We start from the raw sequence: 21,846 nt of genomic DNA on the forward strand, positions 1-21,846 counted from the left end.
GCGAACATCCAAACCCTCCATTTAATAATCCAGTAAACACTTCTCCCTCACAACCAGCCCCGCTGCCGGCGCCGGGCGGGAATGGGAGGAGAGGAGGCGGGCCCGGGTCCCAGCCTGCTCCGCGGCCACGCATGCTTCCTAACCGGCTCCCTGGGGCGCTTTCCAGCCCGCTGCCTCAGGGCTTCCCAGCCCGCTCCGGCCGGGATCGGGCTGGCCGAGCCCCATGGGGTGAAGGGCGGATGGCGGCGGCCGCGCTCCAGGTGGGCTCCGGGGCGGGCGCGGCGGGCGGCGGCGGCTGCGGCGCCCCGAGGCCCGCGCCTCCCTTCACGCTCCTGCTGATCTCGGGTTTCCTGGTTAATTTCCTGCTCGGCTTAATTTAGTTTGTTCTTCAGCATTTTAGTAAAATCCTACCGCTTCCTTCTGGGCTTTTGCCCTCTCCAGCCCCAAAAATGCGTAATATCTGGCCCAAAGATACTTGCTAGATCACTGGAATAATGCATTGTAATTATCTGCCCCAAAAATATTTGCGTGATTACTCCAGTATTGTGTTGAAATTACCTGACCCAAAAATGCTGCCACTGTCAGTTCTTCACAGAGAGGCTTAGGCTGGGATCTCCTTTTCCACGAGATTGTATGCTAAAGGTTTGAGCTGGTGTCTTAATTCTACTTCATGCAGTTTTTAACATAAATTAACATCCAATATCAAGTAAGGAGGGGTTTAGGAGATTATGGAATTGTAAGGATTGCAAGTCTTTTTACTTCTTGAGTAGAATGCATAATTCTGTTAGTTGGCAGGATGTAATTTGGTTGTAGGTTGGACTAGATGATCTCAGATGTCTTGCCCAACCTAACCGATTCTGTGATTTGGTAACTTTATGCATTAAATTCCTTTATGTATTCACGTATCTGATAGCGTCATGCAAAACTGGGGCAAAAATTATGCAGAGCAATATTTCTAAGTGGTAATTTTAGCCATTTGATTTTTGTTTTGATCATACGCCATAGCCTCTTAGCTGTTTTCCCAAAAGTGCATTTACAGTTTTGATCTAAATAACTTCTTGTGACAGTAATTTACAGTGTTAATTGTGTGTTCATTAAAATTATTTTGGTAATTTCCTTAAATTAAAGTAAGCGTATCTACAAAATTCTATTTTGAGACTATAGATGGAGATTATGCTCAGTGCTTTATCTCATGTAAAAATGTCATGAAAAACAACAACTCAAAGCTGGGTTACTCTATCAGCTGTTATATGTAAAACCAACCTAGAACTTCCCTTCAGGATGTTAACCGTACTGACCACACAGAGGTCTATAAACATTTTCGTGTGAATTATTCCCCACTTTTCTGTTTTAGCAAGAATGTAAGCTACACAACTGCTTTCTGAGATTTATAGGCTGGAAAATCTACACTTTATTGTGATATTTTGTAAAGAGCCTGAAAAGCATCATTTTTCAGGGAGAAAAAATGTTCTAGTTGTACATTAAAATTTATAATTTCAGATATTATTTTGGTTGACCAGAGTTTTGCTTTTTGTGGTCTGATTTTCTTCTTGATCTGCAGAATAATTCTGGGAAATTCTGTTGTACCTGGGAATGTGACTTGTTTTTTACATAGGCGGCACTCATTTTTGTCTCAAAAGGAAGCTGAAACAGATGGTTTAAAAAGAGCAGTTGGACATGGCTCTTGACTGTGGTCAACCTGAAGCCAGTTGTGCATCTTGTTCTTCATTCTGGCTCAAGGAACACATGCTAATACCACCCATAGCACGAGCGTAAGCCTAACACAGAACTGACGCAGACCTCTGTTGCTACATGAATTTTTAGGTCCCCCTTTGTCTATTCCAGGGTCACTAAGTGATGGGGTGGAATTTAAAAAGACATCCCTGGATGGGACTCAATAAACATTTCATTAGGTGGGAATCGTCTAGGCACAAGAAGAAATCTATGAAAATGGATTGCTCTATCTGTTGAAAGGCAGTAGAAGACTGGACTTGTTTTTGGTTTTGTGTTTTATTATTTTTTAGTTCCTATCATGTTCAGGTTTTATTTCTGCTCTTCTCTTGGTTTATGTTTTTTTCTGCTTTCTTTTACAGAGCTTCAAAGCTTAGCTGAAGTTGCTTTTACCTCAATTATATATATTAATTAATTAAATATATGTTTATTCTTTCTGGATTTTTTTACTGTTGTTCATATTTCATGTATGCTGTTTTGCTTAATATTGGTGCTTACTGGTGCCTGGTTTGTTTTTATTTAGGATGGAACAAGTGGTGTTTGGTATTTCCTGCACTGGACTGGGCAGACTGGATTCAGAAAGCACAGAGGCTCAACACTGAGGCCTAGACTATAGATGTTGCCTACTGGAGTAAGGCACGTGCAGTGGAAAAAAAATGTTCTCCTAGTCCCAGGGGACGTTTGATTCTGATTACTGGTGAGCTTTTTAAAGGTATGTTGCTACATCACCTCCTCACAGATTGTATTCTTACACAACCTTTATTGTAATTTTAAATGAAATCCAATCTGACATGATGGCCATATAGAATAAACATCTGTGAAGAGAGTGCCATTTTTTTCTTTAACATGGAATTTATTCCGCAATGTCCTGTGTACCATAAGGTCACCCACCAGAAGACAGCACTTCCATAGTTTCAGGAAATACTTTGTGTCTACACATTCATTCAGAAGAGGTAGTCATGGTTAACCGACTCCAAACTTGACCCGCTTTTTTTATCTCTGTGCAAAGTCCATGTATTATTCATGCTTTCTTCTCTTTTACTTTTTAAAATGTTTTCTATATAAATGATTCAGTGGGCTTTTTCTTTTCCTACAGAGAGTGCCAGTAGTTCTGTCTTGTGGATAATTCTACAACAGGCAGGCATGTAAATAATCTGGAACATCTATATCTTGTGGGATTTATAGTATGTTTAAAATCATAAATTGTTATGTGTCAGCTTAGGAAGAAGTCTAATACACTCAAAAAGGCCCTTCAGAATAAGAATTCACCTAACAAAGAAGGGTTGTCAAGATTTAATGTATTGCGCAAAAATGGTGAACTGATGGGAAGTATCCATTTTTAGGCAGGATGTAGGCTTTAAAACTGTGGTCTGTCTGTATAGCTTCCCAAAAAGACTTGCATAACAGCTGGGACAGTTAGAACTTCACTTGCAAAAAGAGGACTTATGAAGATAAGGTAGCAGACAGTAGATAAGTCCTAAAAGTAACAGCCAACTTCTCTGCTGGAGCACATGCTGAGGAAAAGCTTAGGTAGTTTTGCTCTGTAAAGAGATGATTTTGATTACTTTACTTGACTAAATGGTTGTTGTCTTTGTGTTCATTATAAAAAATGAAGATATTTTAGTGGGTTTGGTTTTCTTAAGGTTTGTTCTGCATTCCAGTCTCCAAATTAAACAAGGCATTACTCAGGAAAGGGTCCCAGGGGAGTGCCACATATGTTAACAAAGAATGTAAATTAAAGCAGTGGTTTGGATTATAGATGGAAATCTCAATCTCAGTTTTAACAGTTATTTTATAGAGAAAGCTGGGATTTTGAGCATCAGTAAGAATCTTCTAAACTGAATCTTCTTTTGTTATTAGTGTGTAAAGTATTTAATTGGATTAAATAATGTATTTAAGGTAAGAAGGAATCTTGAAACAGTGTATTATCACAGAGATGTTTCAGATTATTTTGGAATATTTAAGATTTCAGTAAGTGGAATTAGAGCTCTCCATGTTACTTGTGCTGCTTCGAATTAAAAAAGACCCAGTGTTTTAATTCAAACCTATAGTGTTCTAGTCAATAAACTAATTGAAATAAAAAATTCCCAGGCAATGTTAAATGCAAACAGTGAAATTGGGGTCTTAATGCCCAGTTGTAGCTGTGGTGACAAATGTTTTGTGCAAATGGATTTTCTTTGTTTAATAGTTTCCTTTCTGATCTCTGACATTTACAGAAGAACTGACGATACAAAGGACAATGCACAGTGTGTGTCCTGATGACATTTTGTGTGCTGCAACATGGTTCTTGTCATGGCATCTGAGACTGAAAAGGCCCATGCTCTTCTCCAGACTTTCAGCACAGCGTCAGTTCTTTCCAGTCTAGGTTTGGGGATATTCTGCTTTGTAGCAGACAGACTCCTGCAGTTTTCCTTCATTCAGCAAAATGACTGGCTCCGAGCCTTATCTGATAATGCAGTGCATGGTATACTGGGGATGTGGTCCTGGGCAATAGTGGTTGGACTCAGGAAGAAAAGTGACTTCACTGAGGTCACCCTGGCTGGCTTCCTTGCCTCTGTCATTGATGTGGACCACTTCTTTCTTGCTGGATCTCTGTCATTAAAGGTAAGTCAATAGATCAGTAATTTGTTAATTTATCACTGTTTACGTTACTGTTCTTCTACATGTCCTAGACAAAAAAAGTTCCATTGATAATTTAATTAAATACATTTCATAGCCATACAGGAATTATGTTTTTATGCAGTTGTTACAAATTTTAAAGCCATAAAAATATGTTACATGTAGTGTTCAGTTTCTGCTCCTTAGAAAGGAAAAAAAGAGTTTTGCATGTGTACATGGTATTCTACATGTATTACATAGCTGCTTTGTTATCCAGCTTAAGGAGTTAAGTGCTGCCTTGCACACTTTTGTGGATGAAGTGGATTATTCCATCCCTCTTTACAGTAAGGGTTAGAAGTACCTGAAATGTGGGGTAGAAATATCTGAAACGTAAATGATAGACCTTCTGTTTAATTTAATTAGGTCATTATGGGTAGTACATTTGTTTTAGCCAGCCCTAAATATTTCTTCCATGAACAAGCTATATGTTAGCTGTCACCTTTAAAAAGGCAGTTTGAGTTGCATTTAGATACAGTTCACTGGAGAAAAAAGAAAAAAAAATATTAGGTAAGCAAGCATCAGCTTATTAATAAATGTAAAAAGGTGTATTGGCTCCTGTTAAGCAGAGAATGTATCATCATCTATTTGCAGAACTGCTTGAGCTGCTTGTTAGGACAGAGTTTCGCAATTGCATTAGTGCTACCAGATTATGGCACTCTTTTCCAGTAGTTTTCCTCCTCTAGTTTGCTCATAGTACTATTAAGTTCATAGGGAATAGCTAACTGTTCATAGGAAAATAGGTAAAAGGCAGGCAGGGAGGAAGGAAGTAACCCCTGTTTTATTTATATTCATGTAAGTAAAGAAGAACAATGGTTTACCAATTTTTAAAAAATATTTAAGTGACAGCTAAGTGCAAGAGGCAAATACTGCTTTTAGTTGAGACGTAAAAATCAGACTTATAATGGAAAAATAATTTTTGTTTATGTACAGTATTGCTATTTATTGTAGAGAAAAGATTCCTCTTATTTGTGCTTTTGGTCACTTTTCCCCTCTTGGCTTTACCAGTCCTGAGGGGAAAGGGAAGAATTGGGTCCCTCAGCCTGCTGGCCACATTCCCAGTGCAGTCCAGGATACCACTGACCACCATCTTGCCAGATGGACAGTCAGGCTCCAGCATATCCTGGTGCCTGGCATCATTCTTCCATAAGAAGTCCCTTGTTCTCCCTTTTTCTGTACTTCTTGCGTGTAGAAATGCTGTGCAATTACAAAACTATGTGAAGAGAAGGAAAGTTAGCTTGGTTGATTAATTGATCGCATAATGTTATTACTGAATAACAATATGGAATAGAATTTAAATCTCTAATTAGTCTCATATGTTTTTTCTTATTTTAAAATCATTGAATGCAAGTAAATAAATGGCTAGCTATTAGGAAGTATAAAAATGTTATTGCTGCTTTTTCATGCATTTGAGATGATTACCAGTATTTTTCTTAATTACAACCACTAGATGTCACACTTCACCGATGTCAGTTTGAGAAGGTGACTGTTGAATTGTGTTATGGAATTGGGAGGTGACTTGCCACTTGGTAGTGAGGCAAGGTTAAATATACTTGCACCTTTCTTGATGGGGAATGTTTGTGTAGCCTAGCCTATCCCTACTATGTGAAACCAAGTAAATTTTTGTAATTTTATGACCTAATTTCTTCCTCTGTTGTTTTAGCACAGTTCCCAAGCAGATAGCAGTTAATTTTCTAATTGTTGATGACAGTTAGATTTAGTTCTCTTGTCCTTTAAGGTTTATTTTTGCAAAAGAATGCTGATTTCTGTGATCTCCCCCAAAATATTTTTTGAATCGGAAACACAAAACATTGCAGGTGGAATCATAGCCCTTTTTGTAGCCAAATGTATTTAGCTGAGGTAAGGAGAAGACAAGATGCCCAAAGACTTTTTAAGAGTGATTTGCCTACCAACTTATTTGCTTTCCATATGTTAACTTGGCTAATAAAGAAAATAATCCAGTGTAGATCTCTTGACTCTTAGAGTAAAAGCATCATTACAATTTGCAAAGCTCCTATGCTTTGCAAAGACTATCTTCTCAACTAAATAACTTTCAAAAAAAATCTTAAGGAAACAAATTTTTGTTTTCTAAACCTCATACTATTTTTCTCCTCTCTTATCTATTGCTTTTTTGCCTAAATTACATCTAAAGGGTCCTGTCCAAAACCATTAGTAGTATTTTAGGTGAGACTTCATTTGAGCCAAATACTGTAGTTTAATTCCTTTCAATGGCAGAAAAGTACAATGCTTCTGTCCTTAAAAAAAGGAATTATAATCTCTTACAGGTTTTGTCTTCTTACAGTGCCATCAGAGTCCCTTTGGTTTGTGATGTAACATAATCCCCGTAAACTTTTCTTCTGTGTGCTGTCTGGCCTGCTAGATCAGATTGTAATATGTAATTTTTTTTTCCTTGGCTTATATGACGTGCCTGTCAGTTTCTTGGCATAATTTCAGGCTGTCATGTATATAATTTATCACTTCATGGGATACTTTTTTACTACGTATTTTGTAGTTACAGTCCCATTCTTTGTCTTTAAATTGCATGGTTGAGAGTAAGTGCTTTAAGATACTAACAAGTTTACTGCTTTTGCAACACATTACTAAGTAACTAATAAATTAATAAGTCTAATTAACCAACCACACCACTATTACTAATTTGTACCAATAGTATATTTCACGTTACTGTACACAATCACCAATAAAGCTCATCATCATCACTTTTAAATCTGATGACGAGTTATTTTTTCTGGAGTAACCTTTCTGTGCAGCACAAGGCGGTACTGCCTTCTACCTCCAATTGCTACCTTCACACTGCTCTAGTCACCTACTTCTGTTCCTGCTGATGCCACTCAGCACTTGGATTGTTTGGCCATTGGTCTGTTTTTCATGGTCATCATTATTTTTCTGCAGTATTCAGGGTAAATAGTCACCTGTGGTGTTTGTATGTTTGCTCTGATAAATACTTGTGTACCAAGTACCATGTGATCTGACCTTTTGCCCACATTATTTTTGCAATGAGGATGAAGTCTACAATGACTACACTACTTGGAATTTGTAGTTCTTTGTGCTCTATGTGGTTTTTACTGTGCACACAAGTACAGGAGAACCTGTCTCACTGACTACTCCAAAGGTGGTAGTTCCTGCAGCCTGTTGTCAGTCAAGAGCGCTGGTATGACATGATGGGCTGCTCCCAGATTCCACCAGACACTCATGTTGCAGAACAGACATGCAAAAATTGCTGTGTTGTGCTAAAGAGTCACCAAATTCTGGAAGTGTAGAACATGCAGTGGGTGGCAAACATACATAACACTGGCACTGCTGGGAAATATGTCACCCATGACTGACCTGGGCTGTACAGGAGCATTTCTGGAACTAGAGAATAAGCTTTGCACAAGCAAATTGATGTAGTGTTGAATATGTTACTATACTGTTAATATTACTGCTATATGTTACAATGAATATGTTACTATGAACTAAAGACTTCAGGTTTGTGAAGCCTGAAGAGGGCTGAACCGCAGAATATCAGTGAGGGAACATCTGTTATTACATAACATCCACGGTGTTACCACGAGCATTAAAGCAGATAATTTGCGTGTGTTCTCCTGCATGCAGTTATTGTATCCTGTCTCCAGCTGCTCATTGTAGTGAGAGAGGCTGGAGGAGCAGCAACTGCAAGATCATCTTGCATCTGATTGCATATGTAGGCAAATGGAAAAGGTCATTTGTAAATAAATTCTGTTGGCAACATTTTCCTGGAGGTCTGAGGCAGAAAAGAGGGGTTTTTTTGTGTTTTGCAGTGGTGGTTTTTTTTTTTTTTGTTTTGTTCTTTGTTGTTGGGGTTTTTTTGTTGTTGTTGTTGGTTTGTTTGTTTGTTTGTTTTTCGTAGTTTTGGGGGGTTTTTTTAAGGTCTGGTGCTTTCTAAAGGCAAACAAGTTTGCCTGTTAGGAGAAAGAGAGTATAGCAGCTTATATTAGCAAACAGAGCTACCTGTCTGTCTCCAGGGCTTGCCAACTCAAGGATGTAAGTGTTCCTTTAGTCACAGAATGTAAAAGAGGAAACACAATGTTCTCTCAGACCTTGGGCAACACCATATCAGAAGCTTGATGGCTGTACTGCTGTTACAGAATAGGACTTTCTCTTGCTGACATTGAACACTCAGGTTTGCTGTATTAACAACCCTGCCATCTGAAATTTACATGCAAAGAATTTAAGCATCACCTTGGCACCTATACTGATAAACTGTGTACCTAAGTATCATTAAAATTTTCCTTATTCACTGTGTGCTCTTGGCACTTAAACCTTAATAGGCCAGAGGGAAAAGACTAATTTAGACTTCATTACTCTTTTTTTTCCAAAGTGCAGAAATAGAGGCCAGATTATCTGCGGAAACATACCACTATTCAGGTTTTTTCAAAATTAAGTTAGTATGTACTTTTGAGCCTTTTGTTGACAGTAACAAAAATCAGACTCTTTGTAAGGCAGGTGATAAACAATTTCCCCATCACAAGATTTTTCTGCCTTAATCCATGAACAGTCTGCTGTGTGAAACAGAACCAGAGCTGAAGAAAATACACCTTTTGCTCCAACTTAAAGAAATTGGGTCCGCAACATTAGAGTTAAAAATAGTTGAGACAGTTTGTGAGCTTTTGAATCCCATTACCTGATCAGGAGTCACGGGAAAGCGTGTGGTCGGAAGCTAATAGAACAGAGCTTTCTGCAGGCCTTTTAAGGTTGGCTATGGTTTAAAGCATGAGCTGTTATATTTCAAGGTAGTCTGTAACTTCCCATCTCTAATCAGTTAATAAACTGGTTAAGGCTACGTCAAAGTTTCCTTGCAGGGAAAGTAGTGTTCCATCAGTTATCTAAATTATGCATGAGCTTGATGAACCTTTTTCAGAGTCTCACTGCCAGTCCCTCTTGTTGTTGAATCCTGCAAGGATTAACACAACTGAAGAATGAACAGGTTTGAGATGCTTTTTTTCCCTTCTGCACTATGTGCAGTGAAGGATGTGTTCAACACAGCAAAGATACACTGTTGCTTTACATCTCTGGAGCCTGGTTAGAGGATTTCTGAATGCTTACAGACAGGAGAATCTGCTTATTTGTCAAATAGTAATCCAAAATACCATTAAAGGTTTTTATTATGTTTGAATTTGGGGTGATGGTTGTAGCTGTTGCTACTGAGTACACCCACAGAATATCTTCTCAAACATGTATATTAAACTGACATTATCACTTCTTAAAATGGCTAAATCTAATGTCAATAGCCAGACATTCACCTTATTAAAACCAAATATCAGGCTTTCAACTGAGTTATTGTTAAACAAGTTGTTGATACAAAAATCCCAGTCACAAATGTTTCAGATCTTCATTTATAAACTTTGTTTTGCCTGTCCATGAAAAATACTGTCTCAAGGTGATCAAAATAACTTTGCTCATATTTTTGTCCTATTGAAAATTATTTTTGTGTTTTAAACACTGTGCAACTAAACCAACTTTAGGTGACAACTATAGTAAAATACAGGATGTATTTTTAGGAGTAAATGCCATTAAAGCACATGATTTATTTCAAGTAAAACATACTAAATATTTCAAGTGTATTGCATGGTTGTTTTCCTTTTAATTGTCTTGAAATTAAATACATATAATCAGTGCAGCAGATTATACAAGTTCCCGTGTTCCACCTGACTGTGTGACAAACAGGATTCCTCATCCCTCTCCCTCCCTGTTTTGCTGATGATAGTACTTAGTAGGATGCATGATTCATGTCATACAGTAGAGACAGGGCAGCACACAACTCTCATGCGTAAATTTGGCTCTAAGTTATTGCAATGGAAAAGAACAGTATGTTTTTCTTTCTGCTTCCACTTAGTCACCTGACAATGCACCTGTAAACACATATGGAACTTTTCTTCTCTAGTCACAGTTGTAGCCATTGGCAGTAATATTTTTCTCTTCTGCAGGCTGCTCTGACTCTTCCACGGAGACCACTTCTTCATTGTTCTACTGTGATTCCTGTGGTGGCTCTGACATTAAAGTTTATCATGCAGCTTTTCAGGCTTAAGGACTCATGGTGCTTTCTTCCCTGGATGTTGTTCATATCCTGGACTTCTCATCATGTCCGTGACGGGATTCGTCATGGCCTCTGGATCTGCCCATTTGGAAAAACTCCTCCCTTGCCATATTGGCTGTATGTGGCAATTACAGCATCTTTACCTCATCTATGTTCATTTATTATGTATTTAACGGGCACTAGAGAATTAATGTCCATAAAACATGGAATCCGCATTGACGTATAGGAATAATGGCTTTTAAAGGCGGTTTGTGCAAGCACTTGAAATAACCTGCCTGTCTGTCACTGAAGGGTTTCCTTGTGTTTCCTACACCTTCTGCATTAGACATTTTAAGGTTGTGGAGCCAATTACAGCTCTTGTGTCAATTCCTTGTGGTCACAGAACCTATTTAATGAATGATAATAATTTTATATCTGTACATTTCCCTTGTACAGTGTGTGGTCTTCCATGATAGTTCATGCATAGCGAGCTGATTATGAAGTATTTAGTTTCTCTCTGTAGTAATTAAATTACATTTTACATTACATTTTACACCATTCACTTTGGATTTGTATTCTGTCTCTGGAGAATACATTTCATCCAGATAGTATTTGTATAGCACTTTAAAAATGTGAAGTTCTATATAAATGCTAGGTATTATTGAGGATTTAATAGTGTATGGCAATTCTACAAAAATCTCTGTTAGCCTTTCTAATTTATTAATATGTTAAGAGTCCTGCTGGATTTTTGCATTCAACCATTTTAAAAGAAACACCACCTCTATTCTCACTGCCTATCCACACCTCTTTCCACCTGTAATCACAGAGTGTTTTACTAAATTCTGCATCTCCCTGTAATTGCTTGGTACTAAATTTTCAGATAATTACTAGCCTCAAAATTAGAAAGGAGTAGACAGATTGATAGTGATATTATGGTGTGTTGGCCAATTTGTTTAATTTTTAAAAATACAGTAATTATTAATACTGTTTGATTTGAAACTAAGGAATTTTAGTAAATATTTAAGAATTGTGTGAAGATGCAGGGAGACACAAGAAAATAAAAATTGCTTGTAACACAGGTTTGCTTAAAGACATTACTACTCAGTAAAGGATTTTCCATTAAGTGCAATATAATCCTCATAAGTGTAAAATAATGCATTATTATTATTGTTATTATTATTATACTACAGAAATATAAATTTCCTCATAAAGAAGATCCATAAGGAGAAGTGTTACTATGCTGCAGTTTATGAGGTAGTAATTTGCACTATGGACTATTCAGTTTTCATTTATAGACATCTCTCAGAAAGAGTCTCAAATTAAAAGTTGTCTGGTCTTGTCTAACTAGACAAGACTGTCTAGACTTGTGTAGTTTATGATGTACAAGCTGAGAATGTCTATTAACAATTTTTAAATTTTTTATTCACTGCCCATTAAAGAGATGGGGCCTTAACTACTCCAGCTTGTGATGAATAGCTGTCAAAGGGGATCATTTTTATGGAACTGCATGTATAAGGTAGCATGTGTTTAACTTAGGTTACCAAGGGGTGTAAGGGTTTACATGATGTGTACATTTAGATTATTAAATGTATATTAGAATAAAGTTTAAAAAAAAATATTAAATGGGATGCCTGTCATAATGAGTACCAGATGCTTTTTCTGTGGCTGCAGAATCTGTAAGGCCGTAAGGCTCTTTGCAGCACTTTATGCTAATCATGGAAAGTGTTGGACCTCTTTAAAATGTGTCTTTGCACCAAAAGAATAGTCCCTGTCCTGTCTGTTTGTCATGTTAGAAATGTATGCCAATGCAAACTTGCCTGATAGTACAGTGAGCCTGTCTAGCCTTTATTATAAAATGAATAAAAGGTTTCTTTGTTGGAAAGAAGATTGGAAGAGCAAAATATTCCTTAGAGGGTTATCTTCATGCTGTGGATTTCTGTCCTTTAGAGTTTTCCAGGAACAGCATAAGAAATGTCTTGCTTTAGAGCTATAGATCAAAATTGGTTGTCATCCAAAGGCATGATGGTTTACTAGAGGAGCATTGCTCATTCATTTACTTCTGTCCTGCATTTTAAATAAGTACAGGCTATGAAATGCCAATAATGAATAAATTTTGTGCAAGGGGTGAACACTGAAACCTGTGTAGAAAATTTTCTGTATTCTTGTTTCATGGTATAAAGTTTGTATAATTTTGTGCTTTATCCAGGTTTTTTGCAAAGGGAAATGTATATAGGAGCAAGGTGTAGAATTACACTTTTTCACTTTCAGACTGTAGCTGTAGTGTTTCTGGTAACTGTATGTATACCCACAGTCCTTAAGATCAGTACTGTAGTGTTCTAACTATGTTTAAGGACCTGTTAATGGGTACATATTCAGTAGTTTAAAAGTACATATTTTAATTCTCTTTATGTCTAGATATTTTTGTGTGAGCTTTCACAGTAACTTTGAGCTGTATTTTGAGACATCATTTTTTTTCTGGCCATGTTCTTACACCAATTCTACCACAGGTGAACCCCACACAGATACATCTTAAGGAAAGTAGCAAGTACTTTGTGCCATGACTGCTCTCCCTCCAGACAGACATGGCAGTCTCACACCTCAGCCTGACATTTATGCAGCTTTCACTGAGGCCATCAATCTGACACTTGGCATGTACTGCTGTAATTTGTGGGTAGCCAGGGTAGGGTGCAAAGGGGAAGTCAGGTGTTTGTGTCGTGGGCAGAGTGGAAGCTACAGAGGTTATAGAGAATCCCCCATGTTGAGTCACGAGGCACAGACAGGACCCTCTTGCTTTCTGAACTCCTCATACAGGCTTCTGGGTGCAGCTGGATCCAGCCTTAGCCCCGGACCCTCTCAATGGTTTATGTTAATGGATTAAATAGGCGTTATTGAACTTTTTCACAGCTTTGTCCCAGAGGATTAAGGATGACAAACCAGAGGAACTTATATAAAAATAAATTAGGGTTATTATTAGGGTTATAATTTACTATGATAATGATGAGACTAAAAGGTCTTAATCAGAATTATTTACTATGCAGTATAGATAGCTATAACTGCTAGTCTAGTTAGTTCACTATTTTTGAAGTGATATTGAAGCAATCATATCAAAGGTAGCAAAAGAAATTATGAGGTAGAGATAGATTTTACTCACCCATACTGATGACTGTGGGCAAACCTCTTTCTCTCAGCTTTGAGGGGTAATTTTGAGGCAAATCCCAACTCAAGGAAGGAATCTCCAGAAAGGGGATTGTCGGAAGACTCTCCCCACTCATTAAAAAGTGGGAGTGGGCCCTGTGTTTCCAGTCCAGCAGTGTCAGCTCAGCATCTTCAGATGAGTTAGTAGTAGTAGTACCAGTTGTTTGTTGCTTTATCTGGTACTTTACCAGATCTGCCACTGGTTCACCTTTCTATCAGGAGTGTTTAACTCTGGGATTTATCAGTCAGGCTGGTTTCAGCATTCTTCAGCACTAAAAGCACCAGGACAACCCCCTCCTCCATTCACCACTGATAGCTTTGCAAACAGGGAATTATTCCAGATGTTTTACTGCCATCCCGGCAGAGCATCCTGCTACACCTCCTCACCCAAGACCTGCCTGCTACAGGTGAATTGCCCAACAATTCCTTACTAGGATTTCATGTGCATTGCAAATTCACTGATGTTTCTAACTATGCATCTATAACATGTCTAGCAAAACCATAACAAAAATAAACCAAGATACTAAAAATATAATGACTTTGTGCTTTACTGCATGCATTACTATAACAGGTAAATGTAAAATACAAAAAGCATGTGAATTGCACAAAATGTGGCTTGCAAAGTCAAGCTAATGATGTTGTGTACAACATATATCACTAAAATACTAGGTTTTTCAGTGATTCTTTTAATATGCCAAATTAAAAATTTTCCATGTATTTTCAAGTTGAGCTTAAAAAGTTGAACAAAGTGCTGGAGTTTTGTGACTTACTTTGTTAGAACTGTGCTAATTTTTTTTTCTTGCTTTGACGGCTTTCTGCTAAAAATGTAGGCACTGTAAAGCTAGGTACTATTAGCCCAAGTTAAAGAAAAATGTTTTTTCCCCCAGTCCTGGAGAAATAAGATAAAATTTCTCCTAATTGCCTAGTGGCCTTAACAGAATGCGTGAACATGTTTCCTATAACTTGGTATTCTACTTCAAAATCTAATCTGTATCTCACCTGACTGTTGGTATCACATTTTACTACAGTGCAGTATATATTATATCATGTGCCCTTAATAAGGTACTGTTAAGTGAATTATTCATAATTGATCCCATGCCCCAAGGAAAATGATGTGAAGTTTGAATTAAACTGAAGTAATTCTTACAGCACGCTACTGATACTGAATTATGATGAGAAGAACGTTTCCTCTGCTAGTGGAAATGAAGTTCCAGAAAGAGAGAGAAGGGGTTAAAATTCAGTCTGAAGGAAATGTTAGTACACAGTTAATTTTGGACACATACGCTTTTATTCCATCACTGTCAGTATGAAGCTAGGTGATGAAATGCATCAGAAGAGTACATGTCTGTTTGTATAACTGAGCCAATCTAAATTCTGCCAATTATGCAAATTTATTCAGGGCAGAAGAAACTTTGTATTCTAAGTGTTACATTGTGAGCTTTGATCAGCTGGTAATTTCGAGCCCACAAACTAGGTTTTGTTTCCCTGCTACAGGCAGACCTTGCATTGAAGCAAAGGAAGAGCAGTCAAGTTGAAGTACCCTTTGTGCTCATCACAAAAAACCTTTTTTTCTTTTCTAATGCTTTTCCTCAAAATTATAAGCTGGTGCCTTCAGTTTTCTCAAAATTTCCCAAATTTTACACCCTCTGCATTAAATTTTTGAATTTATATTTTCAAATTGTATATTCAAATGCTGCGTTGTAGAACTGTTTCCTGTTTTTTAAACCTCTTATTTAAAACTGTTTCCTATTAATTAAAGTTAAACGGTACTTGTATTTTTTATATATACATACCTATCTTTATATGTATGTTTATTTATATATATGTATCACACTGGTACACATACATCTTTCCTTCTATGTTCATTTAATAATTTTGCATTTGTGGAGCTAATTTTGTACTGCCTTTTCCTGGTGTTTGTTTCACTGACTGGGGAAAACTAGGCATGCTACAACTTAGCAGAAACATTTTCATGCAAGGAAATTTTCACATTGAAAACAAGAAAAGAAACTATGCTGTCCTTTTGATGGAAGCATTCGGTAGGTTTCTAGGCAGTTCTTGAAAACAGATTTGTTTAATCAAAACTAATAGACTGAAAACATTTGTCATAGTAAATATGAGTGAACAATCTGCATGAAATTGGATTTGTTTACTGAAACTGTTGTAGGGATAATCAGCCAAATTGCCATTCCTATATCCACCACAGAAACAACTCCCTTGGCCTAGGAATCTTAGTAATGTCTCTAGAACTTTCCTCATGTTTCCAAGGAAATTTAGTCTTACTTTGATCTCATTTTTCCCTTTAAAAATTAAATTGAGCAAGGGCTCCTTGCCTGGTGTGGGGTAATTTCCTTAAACTGCTGTCAAATCATTCCCATAATTTTTTACAAATGAGCCAAAGAAGCTCAGTACAGTAACTCTGCAAACGAAATTAAATCAAAGGTAGTGGACATAATATTGACATAAGGAATTTAGAAGGTAGAATGCTTCTAGTTTCACATTTCCATTCAAATTGCTGATAATCAAAAGCCCTCCTTTTTATGTATTACTGCCAGCAATTTAGAAGCAAAGTTTGTGATGACTGCTCCAAAAATTTCAGGTTTTTCTGTGCCAAGTGAATTCTTAAGATTTGAGTAGCAAGGCTTTATGAATGCATTTCCAACAAAATCATCTGTGTCATCTTGTTAATGTAGCTGTATACAATATGTAGATATGAACACTCACTTATTTCCTGGTTTTATTGTGGAAACCTGGTTATGGCTTGGGGAGGTTTTTTACAAAATGCTCTAGCTAGCCTGACCTTTGAACTCAAGTAACTTTTGTTTCATTAGTCCATGTGGAGATAGATCTTCCCTTCTATTTGATATATTTTGTTAAGGTGAAAGTTTGAGTGCTTTGCCAGCATCTTTTGTGTGACTGTTTTGTATGCTTTGTACACAAATAAGCAAAGCAGAGGCACTCAGAACTTTAACAATGTCTGCACATGATTTATTTTTAATTTTTCCCCATAGTGAAAAATAGTTCCACATGCTTTAACATCATGCATCTTGCATTTAAATATCTATATAAATGTTGACCAAATGGTATTTCTAGTAATTTTATATGGCTAAAGAGACAGTGTTTCATATGCTCTCCTCATGCTTGACTTAACTCAGGTTGGATGATAAGCATGATCCTACTGCCTCAGTGTACCAGATTGCTCAGCTGGGTGTAGCAAATGTAAGTGGTAGACATCTGTCTGGTAGTAAACAATCATAGAGACCTTTTCTATTCAGTGTGTGACTTCTCAGTCTATTCAGTGGTGCTTAAAATGTGATTTATATCTTCCTAACAGAGATGTATGCTTCTAGTGTACTGAATTGCAATCCCGTCATCACAGATTGTTCTAACTAGATGGTACATTAATATAATTGGGATTGTAGATTGGGCTTGTCTTCCTGTCCTTCATGTGATTTCCCCTTGCTGGAGAAGTAAACTGTCTCTTCAAGGACTATTCTATCCAGGGGTTCTTTGATGTATAACATAATAATGTAAACATTAAAAAGTGGAACAACTAGAGGCAGTTCTCAAGAGGCACTGATGCTACATTTGCTTCTAGACTGGCATATTTCATTAAAGGGATGACCAGCTTTTTAAAATTTATTTTAACTTTTGCAATGCAGATGAAGCATTTATTGTAAATTTAGACAATTTTGTGAAGATCTGTCCAAACACAGAAGTGTCTCTTTGAAAGACTTCACAATTTCAAGTGAGAATATTTATCATGGCTGAAGTTTTCAGTGCTAAGTCTTTGCTTCAGTTTACTATTTGTTCTAAATTCAGTCTATGGGGACTTAGACTAGGAACATGAAATCTGTTGAAAGTTTGCACCTTTTTCTCCCTTGAAACTTGACACAGAAGAGGCTCTGTTTAAGTTTTCTAAATTAGAGCTTGTATTAGGTAGTCTTGCTCTGTGGTAATAAAGAAAAGCTGGCCACCTGATACTGTCATAATATACATTTATTGCAGTTAGAAACCCCTGTTACTGCTCTGCAGCACTACTGGGGAGGTGTGGGCTGTATTTGCTGCTGCCATTTGCAGACTCAGTGCAAAGAACGAGTGCTGCAGTGTTAGTTAAGGGAAACAAACCATGGCTTGAGTATGTGCTGCATGGGGCTCCACGCTTCAGTGGTTTCTGTGAGTGTTAAAACCTGCTTCTGTTACAAAGAAAATCATGAGTTTCAAAAAAAGAGGGGTTTTTTTCCCCAATGAATTTCAGCCACTGAGAGTCTTGTTGAATGATCAAATTTCTTGAAAACTCATTTCAGATAAGAAAACCAGTTTGGTAAGGACTTGATTTACAAGTAAGTATTTTCCTGCTGTCTGTTTCAAAGTGAGGAATGTTGGCACATTTCTGTTGTTCTCTGTTGCCTGGATTAGCTTTGCAGAAAAGGATGTGTTTTCTTAGTCACCAAGTGTGAGCATTTCCCCTCTTTTTAGTGAGCAGATAGAAAGCTTTGAAAGTGTTGAGGACACTCTTTTTGCCTTTGGCACATATTCACAAGCATTCACCTGTCATGGTTATGAAAGGTATTCAACAAAAGACTGAAAATGCCTTGGACTAGGCATGCACTGAATACTTGATCAGAATGTGTCCAAACTGCTCACATAAGACATTCTAGGTGAATCTCCTCTGCAAGAAAGTAACTGATAGTGTGAAAAAGTCTGTTGGGAAACAAATCATTGAAGACGGAATTGCTTTGCTCTGGCTTTTTTCTTCACCCAGTTGTTCTACCTCCCTGCCTTGCCGGAGAAGTGGCTTTTGAGTGGGCTTGTTCTCATTGCTACACAGGGTGCACATACACCAGGCTTATTGAAAGGGGGAAGGTTTCAAATGAACAGGTGAAGGTGAGTTGTCTGATGGTGGCAGAATGTTCTGCAGCTCTGTTGGTGGTAGGTGATACCAAGAGGGCATGGGGGAAGCACCTCTCAAAAGCATTACTGTAGATTGAAGATAGAGAAAAAAATATTTCCCTGGTTCTGGTGGTATTTCAAGGAACCTGGGAGGAGTTACTTTATTGCTGGAGATAGAAGCTTTACATTTCAGCTGAGATTCCATACTGACATAATTACATCTACAGAGGTAATAAACACTGATGTTCTCAGTGTAATGAGAACAGCTTCTACTAAAATTTTCCAAGTTTGTGCTATTTCTAGACTTGTTTTTTAAAAAAAGGCAATAGAATACTTTGCATTGGAGATGTTTGAAAACATGCACATCCTGCCATGTTTACAAAGGGTGTTTGCTAGTTCTGCTTCCTTTCTATCCCAAAGTTAACCATACTTGCCAGCCTTTAGCTGCTTCACACAGAAGGAAAGAACTTGTAGAGTTAAATACAGAAGAAATCTGGTTTACCAGTGTTCTGAAGGCTTTTTGCTAGGGTTTCAAAGTCAAAACAGTTGAGCAGAGGTGTTATGGGGCATACAGAAAATACATTTCAATGCTACTGAATGTTTTATTCCTTCATACTTTATAGAAATAAAACTGCTGCCTCTTGTTTTCTTTCCTCCAGTCCATGGCTAGTCCTTTCTGTGCTCTATCTCCATGAGTCTCCTCCGTGGTAGCATTTCAAATTTGTCTCCAGTGTGCTTTGTAAGAATTACCCAATCTCACTAGGTCCCTAAATAGTTTACAGGAGGGAAAAAAGCTTATTGTCTAATATGAACAAATGGGGTAGCTGAGCCAATAAGTGTGTTCAAAGATAAATTCTTTGAATCTAAAGAAGGAGAGCTGAATGGAGAATGTTATCATGAAATGTAGTTCTTCAAGAAAAAGACTGATCTAGAGAGGAGCTTGTTTCAAACTCTGTAAGGACTAGCTTGGAGTTTCATAGTTAAATGGTATGTACCAGTCACTTCCTGCTAGCTGACCTAAAGTGATGAAATAGTTTGGGTTTTAAAACTACAAAAACAGAGCAGGTTTTGCAAACAACTATCCAGTGCCAGGAAATGGGATCTGGAATAGTGATGAGGAACTAAGATATCAAATTCACTTGCCAAATTCAATCAACTCCATGCCCCAAGTTACTCAATAAATATAAATGTGCAGGACTCTTTCCATCCAAGTATTTGATGGACTGGAAACCACTGGATAATTTGAAAAAAAAACAGGCATTGAAAGAGATTACAGGAAGACAGTGTGTGTCCTCCTTCTGGGGGCACAAAACCACTCCATGGCAGGACAGTCAGCATTTACTTAAAAGATTTGCCTCTTATTCCTGTTTGATTTCTGTTGCAACCCAAAAACTGGATTTCAGAAGAAGTGAACAGTTCAGGGTTGTCCATACTTAACTAGAAACATACAGTCAGTGGTATTAGAGTGTAAATTAAATTAAACAAAAAATTTTCTTGCCCAACTTCAGGTGGATAACATAACCTAAAAGGCATTTAAAGTACAGATTTATGCCTGTGTATCTTTACAAATCAAATTAATTCTGTTACATCTGTGCAGCCTCTATCTGCTGGCTGTGAAATGAGTTTTGTTTGCTGTGGTAGTTTAATGATGTAACCTCTACAGTAAGTGAGGAATATTTGGTGACCACATTTCTTCAAGTGGAATTCAAAAGAAAAAGCAGGCTAAATCCAGCAACCAAAGCCTTTCCAGTATTAATGAGCAAGAACTGTAGAACGTGTTATTACATATTATTAATAACATCCATATTAATAATTTATTTGTCCAGGTTAGTGCAGGGAGGTTCCAGTCACTCATTGTGTTAGATGTTGTTTAACAGTACGACAATCTCTGCTCAAGTAGTCTTACAATGTAAATAGTTTGGTTTTTATCATGTAGGTAACATTTAACTGTGAAAATATGAAAACAGAGGAAGGGATTGTAATCTTGTTTAAGTTCAAGTAACGGACTTTAAAAATGAAAACTAAAATTAATGAATGCAAGTGAGTAGTTCTTTTGTCAAATTGTTGGCATTTCTTGTATCCCAGGGACTTGTGAAATTCATGCTTCTGGTATTCCAAAAAGAGAGTGGCCAGGAATACTCCCACTTTTTTTGTGCTTTTTCTTTAAGTTCATGTTTAAAAAAATTTCTTAAGTATGTTTTCCCAAGACAATGAACTTTTGAAGAATGATGGGGAGGCTCTATATCCAATTCATCCATCATTTTACTGTTCAAAAATGTACTTTCTCTGTGTCCTGTTGTTGGTAGAGTCTGGTCTCTTTTGAAAGAACAGCAAATCCAGTTTTTTCTAAATGAGACAGACTGCAGTCCTGTCTACTTTGTTTCATCATAACACATGATGAAATTGTACACTGAAGTTATTTTGTTCCATTCTGTGGGAAAACAGTGAACCAAAATAATTTAAATGGTGTGGGGAAGAAGCTGTTTTGGATGACTGCTCCTCCCGTGGTGAGTTTCCCCACTTGAGCCAAGCTACCTGACAGCCCCAGAGACAGAATGGGCATTGATAGGAGACTTATGCAAAGACACTGAGTGAAAACACTCTTGCAGTGGGCCGCAAGGCCTTCAGGAAGTAAAGAGGAAAGGTCCTTCATTAGTGTCACCTTCACATTTCTTAGCCTGGGCTTTAGAAAGCATGAAAAAAGTCTTGGCCTCCACTGGTCTTAAACAGACTGTGAATTCAGCTCTAAACAAAGAACCAAGCAAGCTGTGCAAGACTGACAAGTGCAGCATGGCCTCAGAGGCCTCAGGGATGTGAGGGGACAGCTGCCTGTTTGTTACCTGGCAGACCTGAGGTCATGTGAAGTTGTATAAAAGCCTCAGTGCTGGCTAAACAACAAGCGTGTAACATGAGGACATGATGGTTTATAAAACAAAATTTAATCTCCTGGTATAAACAAGGGCTGCAAGAGATCATAGTTCAGGGTTGGTAGTGACTTCACAAGCTGCTGTCAGAGTGAGTGAATTTGAGTCAGGAAAGAGTTAGAATGACATTTGTTCTCTGTGCAAGTGGTGCAAGGCTGCTGCTCCCCACGCGTTGCTGCAGTGTGCTGCACGTGCCCCGCACACACTGGTGTTGGTATAACCTTGTCTGGGCTCTGTTTGCGCTCGTCCTGCGTCAGCCTCTCTGGCTGTAAGCGTGTTCAGACAAACTGTAACACCAGGACATTTCTGTGTGTATTTATGTTGGTAGAAAACAGCAGCAGCCTCTTTAAAAAACTTGACTTAATGCATTTCCATTGAACATTTGTCACTTTTTGT

The 21,846-nt window shown here is 37.7% G+C and overlaps 1 protein-coding gene across 1 annotated transcript; it reads left to right on the top strand.

Moving 5' to 3' along the window:
- Positions 1 to 106: 106 nt before the first annotated feature.
- TMEM267 (transmembrane protein 267) lies at positions 107 to 12,323 on the top strand. Its single transcript, XM_059836873.1, has 4 exons — positions 107 to 260; positions 2,255 to 2,443; positions 3,948 to 4,335; positions 10,350 to 12,323. The coding sequence occupies exons 3-4, from the start codon at positions 4,012 to 4,014 to the stop codon at positions 10,683 to 10,685; spliced, it is 660 nt and encodes a 219-aa protein (XP_059692856.1). The 5' UTR covers positions 107 to 260; positions 2,255 to 2,443; positions 3,948 to 4,011; the 3' UTR covers positions 10,686 to 12,323.
- Positions 12,324 to 21,846: the final 9,523 nt, after the last annotated feature.

Source organism: Haemorhous mexicanus, chromosome Z (assembly GCF_027477595.1).
Source record: "Haemorhous mexicanus isolate bHaeMex1 chromosome Z, bHaeMex1.pri, whole genome shotgun sequence".
Taxonomy (NCBI): Eukaryota; Metazoa; Chordata; class Aves; order Passeriformes; family Fringillidae; genus Haemorhous; species Haemorhous mexicanus.